Source organism: Hesperophylax consimilis, chromosome 15 (genome assembly GCF_061612785.1).
Source record: "Hesperophylax consimilis isolate HC1 chromosome 15, BYU_Hcon_1.0, whole genome shotgun sequence".
Taxonomy (NCBI): domain Eukaryota; kingdom Metazoa; phylum Arthropoda; class Insecta; order Trichoptera; family Limnephilidae; genus Hesperophylax; species Hesperophylax consimilis.
The window spans coordinates 22467816-22489622 of record NC_142850.1 but is presented as its reverse complement, the minus strand read 5'-3'; the positions used below and the strand labels follow the sequence as shown (position 1 = coordinate 22489622).

Sequence of the window (21807 nt, the reverse complement as noted above, 5' to 3'; positions counted from 1 at the left end):
TTGTCGTAGTAATTCAGCAATAGAATAATCGAAGCGATTTATGAGAAGAGTTGAAATTATAGTAATGGAGTTAGTTGCAAGATTAGTTTCTGGAAATGGCTTGAAATTTTGGAAATTGTCGTTGTTTCGGGTTTTCGTATGAATTTTGGGTTGTATTTCAGGATTGGGATTGGGTTGGGATCCAGGATGGGTTGGGATTGTGTTTTGGGATTCGACCGCTAGATGTAGGTCTGTTCGCAGGAGTTCTGCCTGACTTGCTGGATACCGTGCAGCGAACAGTTCGAGTAGTATCTGGATGAATAGCGCTGGAAAAGAAAAATCGTTAGAGGTAAATTGTTGAATTAATCGGAGATGATAATTCCTGAAAAGTAACATAATATGGTTAAACAAAACATATAAGTAAATTGAAAATGATCACAATATTAAAAAAAAAGGATTGGAAAAATTCAGAAAAAAAGTAGAAATCTCAAGCGAAGCAATAAGCATAAAAACATGTTTGTCTAGTGGTGTTGGTGTGTGTGTTAAATAAATATGTATACATAATTATATTACGGATGTGTACACTTTATGTATTTATATGTTATGTTGTTTGTATTGTGTTTTGATGAGTGTTTATTGTGATGTAAAAGTTGGTTGATTTTCCTTAAATTATTCATTTTATTAGATTGCATTAAATTTGCAGAAAAAGCTTTCAGATTGAAGTAATGAAGAATCTACATAATTATTTTTGTTCGATATTAGTTTGTAAATCATTTACAATTACATTTACATTTACAGTACAATTTACCAAATATTGGGTAATTTAATATATTCATTTTATGCAGATTATCGATAGTAATGATGTAACTTTGTCTATGCTTGTACAGGACTGAAACCAAATATCTAAGCGTTCCGGGTTAAATTAAGATAACATTATTAAAAATATAATAATGTTATATATTATATTTATAACAACGTTATCTTAATATAAGCGTTCCGGGTTAAATTAAGATGACATTATTATAAATATACAGCTTGTTGGGACGTACTTGACTTACTTTAACCAGTGATTCCTGATATTATTTGGAGTGTTTTAATTTTAGTGTTGAAATTTTAATGAAGTTTTGGTGTCAGGTGTTTTTTTTTCAACATAAAACATACAAAATCAGTAGGAATTGGACAGCTAGGGTCGATGTGAGTGACCAGTTACGAAATATGGGAGATTTAAAAAAAGTTTTTTTCAAGTTCGTAAACAAAAACAAAAAAAAACAATTTTCACTACAAATAATTTCAGGAATCGCTGATTAAAATCAAGATAAGGCAAGTACGTTCCTTAAAACACCATACACCGTATACACCGTAAGATAAGAATAAGAGTCTCCTAGTAACTGCTAGTTTTCTTTCAAGTGAATTTTTTTAAATAATATATTATTACCTCTCCACCCATAGATATCTATTTATATAATTTTTACCAATATCTCCGTAGTAAGCGTTAAAAAATAAATATAGTAAACATAGTTAAGCGTAGAGATATGTAAATACGAATGTTAGAGGGAGGGCGCTTATATTTAAAAAACCACGATAAGTAGGTAAGCAAAAATTTTGAAAATATTTAATAAAAACGACTCTTTTAAAATAGAGAAAAAATTTCTCGACAAATGCTTTAGTTTCATTTAAAGATGCACTGTGAATTTTTTCATGTATAACAATAATTTTCGGAGCTTGCTTAGCGATTTTTTTCTATCGTGGGAATTTCATATATAATTAAAGTTTCGGCAAAACAAATGTTTAGTCAAAAATAATATTTTTTTTTACTAAAAAACTTAAAGAGCTAACGAGAAACTTGTTAAAAATCGGTATAAATTGGATATGCGGAGGATTGAGGTGTTAAGTTAATAAGTACCACGTGTATTCACGCTCGACGGTTTGACTCGATCGAATATGTTGACTTGGAATTATGCTCGTCGTTGCGTCTACACCCTCGAGCAGCTCGACACAAGACGCAATGGATATACCATCATGACGCCCAGTCAAATCATAAATTTCTGTCGAACATTGAGCGAGAATTAAGGTTCTTAATTTTTTTTCGCATCGAACATAAATCATGTTTGAATGAGCGTAAAACCACCGAGCGTGAACGTGCTTGACTACATATCCTACTCTCTAACTATTGATTAATAGCACTTTCAATTTTGAAAAGTTTTTTTTAATGTAAGAGGAAACGGTTAATAGTTTGATAAAGGAGCTATTTCGTTATTCCAGGTGTTGAATTTTCTCTCGAAATAATTAAGTTCGCTGACTAAAAAAAATTATAATTTACAAAGGTTCTGAGCAAACATTTAAAAAAGACGATTTGTTATCTAACGTCTTTAAAATAACTTATTCTTTCTTGGCCATTGAAAGAATTGCTTAAGGTTAATTAAATAGAGTTTATAATTTATGTATTTTCACAAACGGCGAGCTTATTTTTGGAATAATAACTCTTGCTTTTTTTAAAGAAGTGAGCTTTTAGGTTAATGAAGCACGTATCTACTTAAGTACTTTTTGTAAATTATGACAGAACTACTTAAAAAAGCGTAGGTTTTTCTTTCTTCTTTCTTACGCAGTGATTTTATCTCGAATCGGGTAGAAATAACTTTTAAGTTAGCTTTTCTTTGTTTTCTGAGAAAATTAGTGTTTTACGAAATCTGATCTTCGAAGCTTTAAGGACTCTTGAGCCGAGGATGAGAGAAAATGCTTTCCCCGACAAAACACGCCGCGAGGTTCTCATGTGTTGAAGACCGTGCTACCACTTGAAGATGAAGCTTATTATCAAGACAGGAATTTTTGATACGTCCTTGGATGTGCAATTTTTTTCGTGAGGAATTACAAAAATAAAATAACTCCCACCCTTGCCAACCGTTAAATAAGAAAGAGTGGGTATCTATACACTGGCTTGCGTATGATATAGAGAAAATATTTTAAGCAATGATTTCCACGACGCACTTAAAACGTTTAACTGTTTTAATTAATTATGAAACTAAAGTGAAAAATTAAAACCCACGTAGTTATTTAATTACAGTATTCCGCTACGGTGGTTTTTTGTTGTTGTTGTTGCCTTAAATAAACCAACGGTACTATAGGATTTTTTCTTGTTTTAAAGAAAGACAAACATTCCCGGACTACGAATAACCTGACAATATTTGAAAATTTCCTAATACCATTACATTAAGCGGAAAATGTTGCTTGTGCTGTGATAGAAGACTTAGGACGGGTTGTATCGGTGAATTTGAACAATTCATCAAATTTCAACGTTAATTTTCGGGTTCTGTGAAAGTCCTATTCAAATTCTGTTACTATATCATTATAGGCTAGTTGCTTGACAAAACTGAAATAAAAAAACAGAACTTGAAAAAATCTTTCGCAGAACTTGAAAATGAACGTTGAAATTTGATGAATTGTTCAAATTCTCCGAAACAACCCGTCCTTAGCCAGCCGAGGAATTGAATACACTAAGCCTGGGTGGGACCCAAACGCGATGTCAAATCGGCCACCGAACAGTCAGTTGTTAGTGTAAATTACTGTATATGATTCTACTTTAATTTTAGCGAAACCGCAAAATTTATACAAATTAAACAATTGAGAATGTTTTCAATTTCAACGGTACTATTAAAAAATACCTTCGTCCAAAAATTTTTTTCTGAAGTTTTGTGGCCTAGAAATCCAAAAAAATGCTACTAACATCTACAACATCATTTTATAAATCCTCTAGGGGCCGGAGCCCTGCATTTGCAGTGTTGAAGAATCGTGCCCATGCACGCTACAAAGCACTACAACTACAGTGTCGTCCCTGTACATTTATTTTGTTCTCCAGATATTATCACTTTATCGAATACTAGCTGACGTGTACCTGGCGTTGTTGGGGGTTATCCTTACGAGAAAGGTACAGTTTTCTGTAGTCCTTATTAATATACACAAGTCCGTAGTACATCATTTTGATGTATCTCATAAGGTTTAGACAGTGTTATCAATGTAGTGCCCGAAAATATATTTTTTCGACTTTATTATAAAACATGGACATTTCTTTACTTACTGTAAATATATTATGTAGTATTATATATGTAAACCTTTGGGAAGAATTTTTCTAAATGACTCTATCAAAATCCGGTGTGTATCTTATAAGAACTAAGCACACAAATAGAGAGCCACGAATAGCCACTTTATTTTATACTATTTACATATTAAAGATGGCGTTGTCTTCGTGTTGGTTAACAAAAAGGTATATTTATTATTGTTGTTTCTTGCCAGCCTCTACGGGTTAGGACTTTCATGAATATATCATAAAGATATTTGTGAGATTTGAGAACATATTTAAAAAAAATATATTGTTAACGATAAGATATTTTGGATAGTTTTTATACAATCAAGATTTACAATAAAAATACTTCAGAGAAACATGAACATTTTATTATATGAGGAGAATTGATTATCCACCCTTCTTATTTATACATTTTAAAGCGTAAAAGAAAGCTCGTCTTACTCGACTAGCATTAGTATTAAATGACTTGGCAATTTGCTCGATACAGTTTCAGACAAAATTACGAGAACAAAAAAAAACATTAAGGAAACTATTTCTAGGAAGAAAAAATTACAACGGTTTTCCCTTTGTTTCATTTGAAACGTCGCGAAAACAGGTCGTAATATTGTTGTTGGCAAGAAAATTCTTATTTATTAGGCGGGTCGGGCGGTTTTTCTAGGTTACATAATTTCACATACTGTAGTATCCTACGTCCAACTACAGGGTTGTCACAAAATTATTTTTCTTTCAAAATTTTTTTTAAAATTTCTCTATCTTCTTCCCATCTTTCTTTTATTTCTCTATATTTCTTGTTATAAAAATTTCGTATTATAACAAAGTTGAATAAAATTGACCCGCGTTATTAAAAAAAAGAATTCTGTTTAGGCTCAAAGGAGGGAGGGGAAAAATAATAGGAAGTATTTTACTATTCAGGCCTAGTCACTAAAAATTCAAATTCAAAAATAAAAGGGAACTGTAGCAACTGATAATTGAACCCTGGATCTCTATCTTACCGAGATAACTCCTCAATCCACTCGGCTATTGTGACCTTTTTTTTAAATGTAAGTCATAATGAACGAGTGGATCGAGACCCTGTCCCGGCAAGCCAGATATTTTGGGTTAGTTTCCCAGTTGCTATCTTACCTTTTTCTAATTTTCTGTGTCTTGTCCTGTTTCATGTTTAATTTATATTTATTAATATTATGTTCTATTTCACTTTAATTATTTAATTAATATATGGGTATAACCTTCAAAGCTTGTCAACATAAAACATTAATTATTCTGATGTAAAAAGTACTTATCTTCCATTCTGTAAATGGAAAACTCCAGAAGCTTCTATGCAGAACTTTAACAATAATTCGTCAAATTTAAAAATTAATCATACTAATCAAATTTAATGGTTAACATTGATTATTCTGATGGAAAAGTACCTATCTTCCATTCTTAAATGGGAAACTACAGAAGCTTCCGTACAGAACTTTAAAAATAATTATTCAAATTTCAAAATGAATTAGGCTAATCAATTTTTGTTGTTTGTTTTTTGGGGTGTTATGCCGTGTTGTGCTAACTCCTTCTTTAGCCGACGTTTCGGACAGCGTTGCAGTGTCCATCATCAGGGCAGATCCGGTAGATCCGAAGACACACATCTTGGCCCTGAGGAAAAAAAATCTTAGAACCTGGTGGGGTTTTTTTATAGAAAGGAAGGAGAGAAAGTTCTAGGAAGGAAAAAAGGGTAGGAATCTAGGGATCGGTATGTTCAGGAGTGACGGACGTATGATCTATCATTCCCGCTGCAGCGCAAGGCGATGGGTCAAGAGAGATCAGTTGGAGAGATCAAAGGGTCTCACCAACCCAACCTTTCCCGATCCGGCACTAGTGAGTAGGCGAATCCTGAACACACCACACCCGGGCACCCCTGCTCAAGTCACCAAACGTAGCGAGCCACTTGGACATAGGTCAGAAAGAGGTGTTGGTTATCCATTAAATGGTTCCCGGGGCGGTGGCACCCAAGTCCTCCTTCCAAATTGTGTATCAAATAGATGTATTTAAGAATATTTATATATTTTTGGTTGGACTTTGAGGATTGTACCTTCCTCTCCAAGAATTGGATTCAACTGCGCTAACAACTGATCCAAATTCCTATTGGTTAAAACCGACATTTGCCAACTGTATGCGTGTACCAATAAAATTTTATAGAATGCAATATCATCGACAGTGAGTCAATCTATCGAGTTTCAGTTCGATTAAATGTTGGGAAGAGGGTTAATTTCCACTTCCAAGATTCCTCTTCATCCAAGAAAACAAAAGTGAAATTGAAATAGACGTATTCAAAAATGGATCATTTTTAAATTTTCGAGAAAAACTTGCAGAAATTATTTGTAAATAATCGTATAATAATTTTTTGCGATGACCCTGCGCCCATGCTACAACACATTTCTAGAGGCTGTTAAATTCTATGTTACTACATCTTGAGTATAATCCAGAAGCATTAGGAGTTCCGTTTTGTGCTGATGGGCCAAAAGCCAAAAGAGAAGCTTCTTGAGGGCCAAGAGCGTTGTTTTAGGTCTTTGTCAGCAGAAATTTATTATAATTACTATTGCTTCGAGAACAGAAGCTAAACAAGAGCTTATTTGAGTACTTGTCAGTTTTGTATGAAATATATCAATAAACCCTTGGAATGCCATCCTTCCGCGACCCACAGTTCTTAGTGTCCCAGGAATTTAATGCCAATCGCCCGCAATACGCCAGCTGACACTATTTTCCTATTCATTTACTTGTTTTTTTGAAAAAAAATGTTGGAGAAGCAGTAAACTCAAACTTAGTTAACTTAAAATTAAAAATGGTGGACAGAATAGACCTCTCTGGGAATTCTCGCATAGATTTTGCTCTGCAGGTAAAGTGATAATGAATTACAGTGATCTTTGCATTAAACGGTTGGATTCATCCGAAATATATTGTTTGACAAGAGAGGGCACCACTAGTCCTGATTGTCATCTTCTAATTTTAAATATTTTTTGTCATAAGTATGTGACAGTACTTCAGAATTACAATGTGTTAGTTCAATTATTCTAAATTCTACTCTCTTAAGAGCTGGTCGTGACAGATTATTTGTTCATGGTGCGAATGCAAGTTTTTATTGTGCTTTCAGCTGCCGAATTTGGATATTAAGGAATCGCTGCCAAACTCAATGCGAGTGATATATTCGGTGAGTCCTTTGTTTTTATGTATTTGGTGGCTGGATTATAATTTCTTACGTTTCCTGCAGAATGAATTTTGTAATCAACCCATTTTTCATAGGGAATTAATTATTCCCTGATGGTCTGTGTGGTTAAGAAGTCAGATCATCACCAAATGTCCTCATAAAACATTCGTATTTCACTGATAGTTTTTTTTAGAAAATCTTTCAATTCTTTCGTTAAAGGCCTGCAGTCACGTGTTCAACAGGAATACGAATAATTTATCCAATAAATTAGCAATATGTGTAAGTTTTCTACGTGCATATTCAGATAAATGATTTTTCTCTCTCTCTGATGTCATGAAAAAATCATGTTAATATATAATGATGACAATATTATTGAAATTTATTATATGTTCCAGCTAAATGAACGTTTTGAATATCGGAATTATGACATTTGTCATGGAATTTTGCGACGTGCTTTTTCACAGATAAAAGAAACATACATATTTTCAAGTGACGAAACAACAAGTTAGAATAACATTAAGTTACATAATTTTTTTTCCAACTGAATAAAACATATATGATTTAAGATTTTCACGGCCAAGAGTATTTTTGCTATTTGTTTTTGGGGTATTATGCCGTGTTGCGCTAACTCCTTCTTTAGCCAACGTTTCGGACAGCATTGCAGTGTCCATCATCAGGGCAGATGTGGCAGACACATCTGCCCTGATGATGGACACTGCAATGCTGTCCGAAACGTTGGCTAAAGAAGGAATTAGCGCAACACGGCTAAATAAAACATATTTCAGTAATAAGGTTAATAATTAAGGTTCACAATATCATAAAATCGAGGCAAGTGCTGTGAGATACTAGCAAATCTACGGCGGATTCGCCGGCACACGACTGGTACAAACGTCCGAAATCCACGATGGATTTCTTGGCATACCAGAGGTTAATGGTTCATCATATAACAAAACCATCCACGTATCTTTCACTCTGATGGTTATGAATTGTCTTGTTGACACGCAAAAATTCCGTTCATCTAAATATTTTCCATTTTATAGCTTCAAAAGAGTAACACTGATCACAAGTAAGTATGCAGTTCATTCTTATCTCGCTAAACAAGAAAGATGCCAAAATCCGATAATATCGAAGATAAAAATATGAAAGAAGTTTTTATGATGGGCCCTTAGAAAGTTAGTCGAATCTCTAACAAGAAACATCCCTCTGAGAGAGCAAAGTTCCCGGGAGTGATAAACTAAATTAAAACGGATTTTCCCCTTATTCTCCAAAGGTCAATAAGAAAGGATATCATATTTATAAGAAATAACATATTTCTACGGAGCAAAAATAAGATAATACTATGGTCTATAATAGGGATTTGGTGGCAAACCTTTGACACGTGCGTAGAGTAAAAATTTGTTTTTTTTTCCAAGAATTTTTTTTATCAAAATGTCAGTGTCAGGAAAATATATGTCACAAAATTAAATGCCAGAATAACTGTAGCAGCCGCTGTTATGAAAAAGATGAGTGAGTGACAGATATTTATCACAATTTATCATCTCTGTCTGTTTATATCTTTAAAAACAGTGAAATAGTTGTTAGCTGACTGAGCGTATCTAAGTCCTATTTTGATTCGACCGTTTTATATTTCGTCGGTCAGTAAATTTTTTTGTGCGTTCCGTTTCCGTTTTTTTAAATCTGTGGAATCCACTATAATATTATTCAAGCAAACTTTAAATTTACTCGATGGTTACCTTTGACTAGGTGGCTAACTCTGACTATGGTTCAGTAAAGATTCTTTTTTTAAAAGTCTACATGTTTATTTTTCAAATGTGAAATCGTCATGTTTATTTTTCAAGTGTGAAATCGTCATGTTTATTTTTCAAATGTGACATCGTCATGTTTATTTTTCAAATGTGACATCGTCATGTTTATTTTTTAAATGTGAAATCGTCATTTTTATTTTTCAAATGTGCAATCGTCGTGTTTATTTTTTAAATGTGAAATCGTCATGTTTATTTATCAAATGTGAAATCGTCATGTTTATTTTTCAAATGTGAAATGATTTTCTTACTCGCATTTTTTCTACATTATCGCAACTACCTTGATTTATAAGGTTTTGATTTATAAACAAAAAAAAATAGAAACATACCTTTTTTGGACGCGTGGTCTACACAGTTCACAACACTACTAGTTACTTCGTTTCGTCTGTCATAGAGACATGTCTTCTTATGGCCTTCGCATACCTTCTTAATACCTTCACAAAATTTAATTTGATAAAAATAATTATAAAATTTACTTGTAGAAATTAAAAATTTTGTTTTAGAAATAGGTTCTCCATCTCTGTTCCAGGGTTAAAGTGAACAGTTTAGAGGTCATTTTTCGGGTCATTTCACAACCCGTTTAAAAGATAGTCCCTAATTTAAAAAATATTACGATCTCTCGTGTGCATAAGGCCGGGCTTAAACTTGGCACTGGAATCCCATTAAATCCTAAGCTCAGGATTCACATCTCGAATGCTTTGAGTTTGTGATTGCCTCTTTTTTGAGAACGAGGGTTTTGCGCCTGCAAACCAGTATCATATTTTATATACTCATATGGTAATACATGATTCTAAAACTTCTCATTCAAATTGAAATAAAAAAAAAATTCCAAACATTTTGTTTCATAAAGAAAAAAAAACTCCTGTAAAAATATCGTTAGTTAATATAATTCATCACATCTTTAAAAAGTTATATAAAATCATGGAAAGTTATGAAACAAAACTTTATTAACTGGGTTATGTAGATTAGGTTATGGTAAAAAAAAATTTCATTGTTCCTAATGATTTTATATCACTTTTTAAAAGTGTGTTGAATTTTCACTGTGTTGAGTTATCATGGAACCGTTAAAAATATATTTAATTTTTTATTGAAACAACTTTCTTTATCTTTTGAATGTTATATCCATCAATGTAATTTATCATTGAAGAAGCATATAATACTAACATATCAATCTCAAAGTCAATAGTCATCCCATATAAATAAAAAAATCAGATTTATCGAGACACTATCTAGTTACAAACCAATTCTTTAAAACTTTGTGATCATTCAAAAAAGATAGCTGCGAAAAATATGGGAAAATAAGTTAATTCTGATATTTAAATATGAAAACGACAAATATGACGTATAATAATTAGGTCCCAGTGGTCGAGTGAATGAAAACGTTGTCCCGGTAAGACAGAGATCATGAGTTTGATTCCCAGTTGAGGCCGTTATTTTTTTTCTTCTGTTTCTTTTTCTATTTCATGTTTGTTTTAGATTTGTTCGTATTATCTTCTTGAATGACCAAAAATATATATTCATATAGATCAAAAAATCCTGATTCCAAATACTTTAAATAAATTTCGCTTAACATAATTAAAAACATACTCGTCGGAGGCTTGTTCTCACAGAACTTATTAACATAACTATTGATTCATATTCATATTGCGTATATACGGGCGCAAACAAATGATTTGTCTTAATATTGTAAAGCAATACCTTGCAAAAGCGTATTTAAACAAAATTAATTAATTAACGCCATCTGTGAACACGTAGAATACAACGAGCGTTGCGTTTAACCTTAATAGTTTTGTTCGTTTAAAGACTTAATTCTCTCGAGAAAGGCATACAAATACAATATTTTACCGATGATTCAATCCAATATTGTATTCGTATGCCTTTCTCGATAGAATTGAGTTTTTATGTGGACAAAACTATTTATTCAAATTCATATTGCGTATATGCGGGCGCAAACAAATAATTTGTCTTAATACTGTAAAGCAATACCTTGCAAAAAGTTAATTTTGATCAAATTAATTAATTACGCCATCTATGAACACGTAGAATATAACGAGCGTCGCGTTTAACCTTAAGACGACAAAAATTTCTTGGGAAAATTGTGATAAACGTATTGCATTTTGTATACTTTGAAATTGGGGGTTTCATTGTTCTTAGCCAGATAGCATAAATGGGCCATTTCCGTCAAAGATATTCTCTTTCATAACTAGGAGTATTGGTTATGGTTCGATATTTCCAGGAACAGGGGTTACGTCAAAGGATCTTTCTTGAAGCGGAGGACCTGCTCAGGTCTTCTCCATAGAAATGTTCTTCGTCTGAAAGGGGGTACTGGGGCGAACTTTAATGAGGATAACAAGGAGAGTACAGATACGAGCGACGTATTTTGCTGATTGTTCTTACATTTTGTGCCTAAATTTAATACTTTAAAATAAAAATTACACACGATGAGTCTCACGTTCCGGTAAGTAATTGACATAGACCGATTGCTATAGACCCTGAGCAGATAATTAAAGTTCGCTACGGTTTGCAGGGAAATTGTTTGCTAGAATTAAAAACTTTCCTTAATCTTTACCGACGTAATGTGATAATAATGTAATGTGTGAGGTTTACTTATAAAAGTTTTGGGTGATATGGGACACTGGATCTTACAGTTATTAATTTACAGATTCAACATGAGAGAAACTGTTTGAATGTGTCCAAAGAAATAATTCTTGTTTGACGCACTGAATCACTTACCAATACTTACGAAACTTCCTCTCTTCGTCTCCTTCCCCCTAAATCCTTGCGATCACACAACATTCCCTTGTTTGACGCACTAAATCAGTTACCCATATGAGACGGAATTAATGATTCATTCCTCAATGCATGTGTTGTATACGCCATGTTTAATGACCAAATCTGAATAGCCAGATACTTACCAAACTTCTTCTCTCTGTTTCCATCCCCCTAAATTTCTACGGCCACACAACTACTGTCCCTATTCAAGAATGCCATAGCCCCATTAACGAACAGTTCGGATTTTTTCAAACGGATGAAATAGACGAAAGGTGAATAGATAAAATGATGTTAAGTAAACATACTAATTTTTGTTGTCTGTGCATGGGTACATGAGTTATTCGAAATTACATTTACTGCAATAGTTAACAATTCTTTAAATTTTCAAAAATGGTAATTGATAAGTATAATTCATATCAGACAATGGATAAAGTAGGTCGGTACCTACATTATTTTAGTAATAAAAGAAAATTGAATTATTTATTTATTTTGTTAAAATTTTTGACAGATTTACCTGGCAGGTCATTTCAGATAAACACACTATTTTTAGAAAGTTTAATCTTCGAGAAGATACGACCATGCACGAAGAGGAGACTAAGTTTAAAACATTACATATTAGATGATTTACAGTTCACTACTACTGACAACATTACAGTAAAAAAATACAATACGAGATTCACAATTCCAGCAATTATAATATCCCGTTAGTTTTCATAGGTCTGATCGAATAATGAATAACAGATTTGCAGCATTTGCTTTAATCACTTTGTTTACGCCCTTGAGGTGATTTTGCACAAAAACGGAGCTATATAAATATTATTATAATAGGTAAAAAAAATCACAAAATGCGATTTGTTCCAATTTCTGCACGTTACAGCGAAAAAAAGTGTACATTTTAAAAATGTGTAAAAAAATTTCTTTTACCACAATTCTACTGCTTTTATTAAATGTTTTTTTTTGTTTGACCGATGATTGAATTTTCCTTCGCAGGGACTGGCTGTGAACTGTTAAATATCTTTTAAAAAATAAAAAAAACGGTTTGACTGCGGATTGAACTTTACTCCCAAGGAACTGACTAAAATGAGTAATCCGCGCTAAATTATTTAAGCCAAATCCTAATTGGATGTAACTGAGATTTATTTCGTTTACCAACTGCTGTAAATTTTTACAATGTCATTAATTTCAGATAAATGCGTGTGTGTGCGTGACTGCCACCAAAAGTTGATAGAATTCATTGTCATTGACAACGAGTCCATATGTTGAGTTTCAGGTTGATCGTATGTTGGGAAGTGGGTTAATTTCCACTGTTTTCAAATTTCATTAATTAATTTATTTTTTCATTTATCCAAGAAAACAAAATTCAAATTCAAATAGATTCATTTAAAAATACCTAGAAAATACACCGTGAAAAAATATTTGATAAACAATCTTATCAACAAAATTACAATTTCCACGCGAATCGATCTAAATCTGTTTAATTAATTTCGCATAAGTGATAATTTCTTCTTCAAATTTATACATAATAAAATGACTTTTTAATTATTAACAAACATGTATTGCGATTATTTTTTTAATTTCTCACTGCAATGTACTAACTACATCTCGAAATACATATACCTACTATATTATTAATTAGTTACAATAATTTACTGTCAACTCCTCTTCCAACCAAAAGCTAGCGCTTCCATGGAAGAATAGTTTTCAAATCTCTCAATATGTACAAACGCAATATTAATACAATATTATTAAATATTTCTACGCCACTTGTAAAATAATTGGAACCGATCACAGCATAAGTGTTATTATATTGTGTATGGTGTATCAATGGAAACCCTTATTAAATTGGGGTCAATCGGGGTTCGGGGGCGGGGTGACCACGAAATCAATAGGGGTCGCGGTCTCTTTGGAGAGCGGTGGTCTCTTTCAAGGGATTCTAGCGGTATAAGGGATGTCGGGAATCCCAGAGGAAGAAATCATTGAACACATCTGAAAATTCAATTTCCAAAATACGAGTAAAACGTTTACTTCCTCAGAAAAAAATCGTAACATTTAGTTGATATAAATTCGTCTTAACTTATCATCACGTCGTTTCTCCACAGAGGTAGGCAGATAGGATGGACCGCCACACAACTCTGCCTTGGAACACACTCTGTTCTTGCCTCATTCACACTCTCACGTCGTCTTATGCATAGGTACACATCGAAATGACACTCACGTATTAGATTCATCTGCTCGGGATATATCTTCAACGGGAATTTCAGACTTATTCTTTTTATATTTTATTTAGTTATAAGAGTTTACATCTTATACCTAATATATTATTTTCTATGACTAATACAATATTATTTACTTCTTACATACTAAAATTTAGATTTCACAACATTGAGACATAATCCACGAAAAACTGCAAGACTTTTAGCTTCCTTAACAATTACCGGGAGTTCATTGAACATTTTAAAACCTTTATAATAAATATTGTTTTGTGTTTCTGATAAGTGTGTTTTAGGAAGCCTAAAATCTTTGCAGTTTCTCGTAGGATATAAATGAACTGCACTATTAATTCTAACATTCTTTGACATATAGTCAGGTAACATTTTATTTTTTAGCTTATAAATAAACACTAAGGTATTATAAACTAATCGTTGCCACACACTTAAAATATTGAGTTGACGTTGCATGGTTTTTATTCTGGTGTACCTGCTACAACACAGTATTGACCTCATACCTCTGTTCTGGATTACTTCCATTCTCTTAATTTGGGTTTTGTTACTTAGAAATATTACACTTGTACAATAATTTAGATGGGATGCTACAGTGGTATTGTAGACCAATATCCTTGTTTTAATGTCCAATTTTCCTTTTATCCTACTTAAGAAATTAACCTTTTTCGCCATTTTTTTATTTAAAATTTCAAAGTTAGTGTTAAATTTTAACTTGTTATCTATTATGATTCCCAAGTATTTAATTTCTTTTACTTCTTCCATATTTTGATTGTCTATATTTAGGACAGTATGTACGTTTACTTTTTTCCCTAATACCACGAATTTACTTTTAAAATTCTATCATTCACTTCCGCGTCATATATTCTCCTCACACCATTGATGTGTTGTAATTAGTCAATGCCTTACACCCTTTTCCTAGTGGATCCTTTGATGGCTGAGATTTGCACAATTCGGTCTGACTGAAGATGGAACCTTCCTTCCCAAGGACCCAACAGCGCTACCCTGATGCCGATCGGGTAGAACCGACATTTATTTAGAAGTTACGGCACTACTACCATTTACATACTGTAACGTGTTCTATTACACTTAAATGAACTGTAAATCAAATTCACAAAAAATACGACAGTGTAAAGCTCATTCAATTGGTTTTGAAAAATCACGGGAAAAGTAGACTGAAGGAACAGCCTACCTTGAATTCCCAAGAATCCCGGCAATAGGGGTCTCGACGAACTTGCACTGTTCGAGGGTGAAATTTCCTCCAAAACGAGATAATCTTTAATATGATTGTGATATTTGGAAACAGAGCGCAAAGCATGTGAATAATACGACGAGGACACGACGATTGCACCCTCTTGCTACACGACACGAATTCGAATGTTGTACTTGCAACAATTTAAAATGCAATAAAAAATCTTCTTCTTTCCAAATTTTGGTAAGGGTGATTTTAAGGATGGAAATGGATAGTATATGATGGGAAAAATTGTAGGTATTATCCAAAACTGTTTCAATATTGAGTAAAAAATTAAAGAATAAAATTAAAATATAACAAATAAAATAACAGTAAAGAAAGAAGCAATAACATAAACCTGTTATGTAGAGACTTCATTTAAAAAAGAGACGTTAAATGCAGCTTTATACTTCACAAGGGGCATATTGGAGTATCTGCGATTTTAGCATAAAAGTTCCCAAGTGTGTGCAATCTATTTACAATAATATATCAGGGCTATCCAATATATTTAGTATATTAACTGCTATAATACATACTAGAGGACCTCAATCTAATGGTAGGTACATGAAGTTGAATAAACATTAATTTATCAGGGTTATCCAATATATTTAGTACATTAACTGCTATAATACATACTAGGGGACCTCGATCTAATAGTAGGTACATGAAGTTAAATAAACATTAATATATCAGGGCTTTCCAATATATTTAGTATATTAACTGCTATAATACATACTAGGGGACCTCGATCTAATAGTAGGTACATGAAGTTAAATAAACATTAATATATCAGGGCTTTCCAATATATTTAGTATATTAACTGCTATAATACATACTAGGGGACCTCGATCTAATAGTAGGTACACGAAGTTAAATAAACATTAATACATCAGGGCTTTCCAATATATTTAGTATATTAACTGCTATAATACATACTAGGGGACCTCGATCTAATAGTAGGTACATGAAGTTAAATAAACATTAATATATCAGGGCTTTCCAATATATTTAGTATATTAACTGCTATAATGTCGACCGATTTCAGAGAAATGCATTTATGTCTGCGTGTGTATAGGTGATTGCATATAATGCATTGTCATCGAAAAGGAGTCTATCTGTTGAGTTTAAGCTCGATCGGATGTCAAGAAGTGTGCTAATTTCCGCTTCCAAGATTTGTATTCATCCATTACCGTAAACAACAAATAAATTAAAATAGATATTTTAGAGATTTAATAAATCAATGCAGATTTGAAAAGTGACAAAGTCAACAAAAATGATGAACTTAAAAAAAATACTATCCTATAAACCTAACATAACGTAACTGTTTTAACCTAGTTTTTTCATGAGTTGTCCAGTTACCATTATAAAAATTTGTAATATGTTTTTAGGAGTACAAAATTAGTCACACATGCATATACGTAATGATTCAAATGCTGGATAAGTGAATTATTTCATTTTAAGTATTGTTATAATACCACTCTATATAAAACTAAATTATACCACTCTCTATAAAACTCAATTATACCACTCTCTATAAAACTCAATTATCCCACTCTCTATAAAACTTAATTATACCACTCTCTATAAATTTGACTTTTAGGTATTTTTATAACACTCTCTTTTTGAGTATTGTTATGATACCACTCTCTATAAAACTAGACTGTTAAGTATTGTTGTGATACCACTATCTATAAATCTAGACTTTTAAGTATTGTCATGATAACACTCTCTATATAACAAGACTTTTAAATATTGTTATGATACCAATCTCTATAAATCTAGACTTTTAAGGAGGTTATACTTCTTGGGCTAATGCGGATTAAATAAAGCAGTAAGTTTGCTAATCTGAAAGTGTACTGTGATCAAATGAAGGAGAATAAAAATCTTTCCTTCGGGGAAATCCCTAAGCTCCCTAATATTATCAAAAGGCTCTGTTGATTGAGCGTAAGGCTTTAGGGGACGTTTACAGAATTTTAAGGAGCGGTTGGTCAATTTAATGTAGAACAAGTAGATGAAGTAGGAATGTTGAAGTCATTTAAATATAGTTTCTTTGGGTAGAAAAGCTACGTATAATAATTATCTTTATTAGTATATAATTATACTATAATTTTGCTGTGCATTTTGCAGAACTGAATCCTAATATAGAAACCGGTTTAAAATTTATATTTTTAAAACTGTTAATTATTCATGGAGAAGTTTTGTAATATGCAAAGAGCCGGGTACTCACTGTAACCATTGCAGTTACAGTAACAGTTCAGTAACAATAAATCATTTTATTTTGTAAATATGGATAGTTCAATGGTGGTGTAAGTTTTTAGATTCTCACGGCCAAAAGCATTTTTGTTGTTTGTTTTTGGGGTGTTATGCCGTGTTGCGCTAACTCCTTCTTTAGACGACGTTTCGGACAGCGTTGCAGTGTCCATCATCAGGGCAGATCCGGTACACATCTTCGGATCTACCGGATCTGCCCTGATGATGGACACTGCAACGCTGTCCGAAACGTCGGCTAAAGAAGGAGTTAGCGCAACACGGCATAACACCCCAAAAACAAACAACAAAAAAGTTCAATGGTGGTTTGAAATATTTTGTATAATTATTTTTTTTATTTCGTGTTTTTACGTATAGTTATGATTATTTAAAAAATTTATAAGCTTATTCTACCAGCGATAATATTTAAAAAAAATGTTCTTGTAACTAAAGTGCGATTGAGGTCTTGTAAGAGAGAGAGACAACCATTTAAGTATATAAGAGCGTGAAAGGTTGGCCATTATTTTTATTATTATTATTGTCTTCGTTATTATCTGTCATCCGAGAAAATGCATTGTGTTAACAGTCAACCGACTAACACAATATATTATTAATTGACTAATATTTCGTCAGTCCAATATCACAGAAAAACCTAAAAAAAAACCTTTTTTGTGTATTTCTGTAACGACCCATTTTCACATGGTTATACGATAATTTCTCTGAAAGTATATTTAATGAATTAATTTTAGAATGAAGTCTTTTGAATATTTCCTGCATTAAAGAAAACACTATACAAATATAAAAAAAATATTCTCATACCTGTTTCTTTAAAATATATATGTGGATGATTGTTTAATTATGGTTACACATTCAATTTAATGCCCGGAAAAGATATTGCATTATCAAGTTAATCATATAATTGAGTTTGGTCATGTCAAAATTCAGAATAAACCTTGTTACACACGAGAGATGAAATATATAAATGTTTGTGGAGGAGGCCAGAGGTCATAATGTACAATCGTCACATATACTCGTATACATATTATATTACCCATCTGTGACGACTGTATGGAATATGGTGAGCGATAGCGTATGTAACAAGCTTTTAAGAAGTATGTATGATGATCTATAAATGTGAATGAAGCAGGGAATACAAACCTAGACCGAGTTATAATCGGGGAAAAGGCTTGATGGTTAGATAGTTTAAAAATGAATTTTGGATGGGTTTTTTCAAAAAATTTTAACAGTTCATAAATCTTCAATGTTGTTTTTAAAGTTCTATTCAAGTGCAGTTATTATATCATTACTGACCAGTTGTTTCACAAAACTAGAATAATAACAGAATTTGAATAGAGCCTTTACAGAACTAGAAAATCGTATTTGAAATTTGATGAATTGTTCGAATTGCTGAGTAGTACAAATTTATTCTAATACTCAAACATTCAAGAAATATCTGATATCGGCAAACACGGGTTATTTTTATTTAACGCAAGAATTATACGCCAACCAAACGCTGCGAAGGAGATGTCCCAAAGAATTATGGAGAATCGGGAGCTTTGGAGACGTATCGGAATATTTATATTTAGACCAATTTCACTGAAATACCCTTTAAAGGATGATGAAAAAATCGTAAAAGATTGTGTTTTATTTTAATATTCTTTTGAAATGCATGGTCTGCGGCCAGCAATGAAGTTAGTACCAAGAATTGATAATGATTGTGATTCAGTTATAAAGTTCACTGCAAAAACAACATACATTTTTAAGGATTTTCGGGATATTTGCGTTGAAATTTTAAATAATGGATAAAAATTCACTCGAGATGGCGTAAAAGTTCAAACAAATAACGTAAGGCCAATCATTTTATTTTGTAAATATAGATAGGTCAAATTGGTTTGAAATATTTTGTATTTGTATTTTTATGTTTTAAAGTCCCCTCTTACCCCGATTTTTAAAAATGATTAATTTAATCGGAAATCGTCAGCATGAACTTTTCTTTATGCGGAACTTGGAAAACTGTTATAAACACTCAACTTCTTTTACAAATTTTCAGATTATTGCAACTTTTAACGTTTTCTTTGACGTAAGCGTTCAAATATGAAAGATTTTTATCACTACGTTTAAACTAGTAGTATTCTGTTAAAATACTACTTGTTTATCTTATCACTAAAAAAACATCTAACGTGATTGCAAAAAAAACATCTAACATGATCACAAAAAAACATCTAACATAGTCGCTTAATTATAAAACAAATGCAGCATCTATTTCGCCAATTAACCGAGCTCTTCATACTTTAAATAATATTTTTCTAAATTCTAACATTGACATTTTTCGGATTCACTGCCCAAATTCAAACGTGGTATCATGTCAATAATATAAACTGTTCAATGCGCTTACATATAGGCACACACATACACACACACAAACACTCACACATACATTACACTCAAACATACATTACATACACACCTACATTACACACACACCTACATACTACACACGTCACCTGGTAATTAAGGAATAAACATACCACTTAGCAGACATTACAAGGAAACATATCATGGGTACCCAACATGAAGTATCTAATTCCTGTATATTGTTTCATTACTGAAAAGCATGTACTGTATGTTTCTATAATATTAAATAAAAATAATCACAAAAAACATCTAAAGTTTTAGTCATTTTCCATTTCACATTTTGATCGTAATAATACTGTATCCTGAGAAGTTCTATGATCTATGGGTCTTGAGTCTTTAAGCACCTAACTACCTAAGAACCTTCCATGCTGGAACCGATTTAAAATTCTCGCATACGAATGTCTCTAAAGAATATACGAGGCGAAAGTAATTTGGTATCTATACATAATCCAGGCACAGAGAAAATCTCAACACTACATAGTATTTTGGATAGTAATATGAAATTTACTTTAATATTTAAAAAAATTCAATGAAGATGGGAAGCTTTTGAAAAGTGGATATTTAAAAATATCATGCAAAGATATGGTGACCAATGACGTTCTTCGTCGAATGGCCGAAAATTACGAAAGTAAAGTAAAAGAAATAAAAGAAGTGCAACGTGTCTAAAATGCATGTCCGATATTGCTTTAATGTCCTGAGTGGAGAGTGTATATCTCGCCTGACTATATGGGCCGAGGGTACTGAATATGTCGAACAGAAGGAATCAAAATTTGAATATGTTAAATGTTCAGTTTGATGTTTTTTTTCTGTTGAATAGTGAACAATTAATTTTAAATGCACCTACAACCTACACTTTATTCAATGATGTCTGGAAGACAATTATATATGTTATCCCCCTCGTAACCAATGGATTGCTTGCCATAGTAAGTATGTATGGTATTTAAGTGTATGCTATCGTTTAAAGTGTGTGTGTGTATTTGGGACGTTTTAATGAATTCTGTATTTGTATGTATGAGTTTATTATTTATTTTGTATATGTAAGGAGTCATGTATTATATTCATAAAGTTTTCTTAATGTTAACAGTTTTATTTCCACACATATTTTTTGTGGATGTTTTGGGTTTGAAGTGAAATAGCCTTTTGATTACTTTGTTTTGTGTTACATGTAGTTCATTTATGTATGTTTAATTTGCGTTTCCCCAGATTTCCATAAAGTTATTTAAATTTGAACTATGAGGCTATAATATAGACCAGATATGATTACCGGCGTAATACTCCAATTAAGGAGGTGATTTTATCTTTTATATCTGGAATATGCAGTTTAAATGTTAGGTGCTTATCAATACAGAGTCCAAAATATTTCTCTTGTATCAGGATTTGCATGTTGCTATTTGAAATTTTTAAGGGTACATGAAGAGGAAATATTTTACGGGTTGAGCTTATCATGTATCCTGTTTTTAAATTTCAATGAATTCGAAGGTTTCTGCCTATTTGAATGTGTTAAATGTTCAGTTTGATGAATTCGAAGGTTTCTGCCTATTTAAATGTGTTAAATATTCAGTTTAATGAATTAAAGGTTCCTGCCTATCGGTTTGATAGACTGTAGTGGTCTCGTGACCCGCAATCACACAATAAAGCCAAAGGAACCATTTACTTGCTCTCCCTAGAAATCAAACTTCTATATTTAATATTCAATAAAACTTTAGAATGAAATACCACTGTTTATTCGAATATCAACACTTCAAGAAACTACGCAGTTAATGGTTGCTGAATGCAAGTCAGCAAACAGCACAACAACACAATTGATAGAATTTATAAATGCCAATTGACTTGTATTTTGGAGTGATTTTGTGATTACGTTTTAAAATTTGAATTTGAATTAA

General features: G+C 32.2%; 1 protein-coding gene across 1 annotated transcript in view; it reads right to left on the bottom strand.

Moving 5' to 3' along the window:
* Positions 1-218: 218 nt before the first annotated feature.
* Dop1R2 (dopamine receptor 2) overlaps positions 219-21807 on the bottom strand; it is a 421695-nt gene continuing 400106 nt past the window's right edge. Inside the window, exon 3 of the mRNA XM_089640588.1 lies at positions 219-305. Within this exon, the coding sequence (XP_089496714.1) occupies positions 219-305 (87 nt within the window). The remainder of the gene's footprint in view (positions 306-21807) is intronic.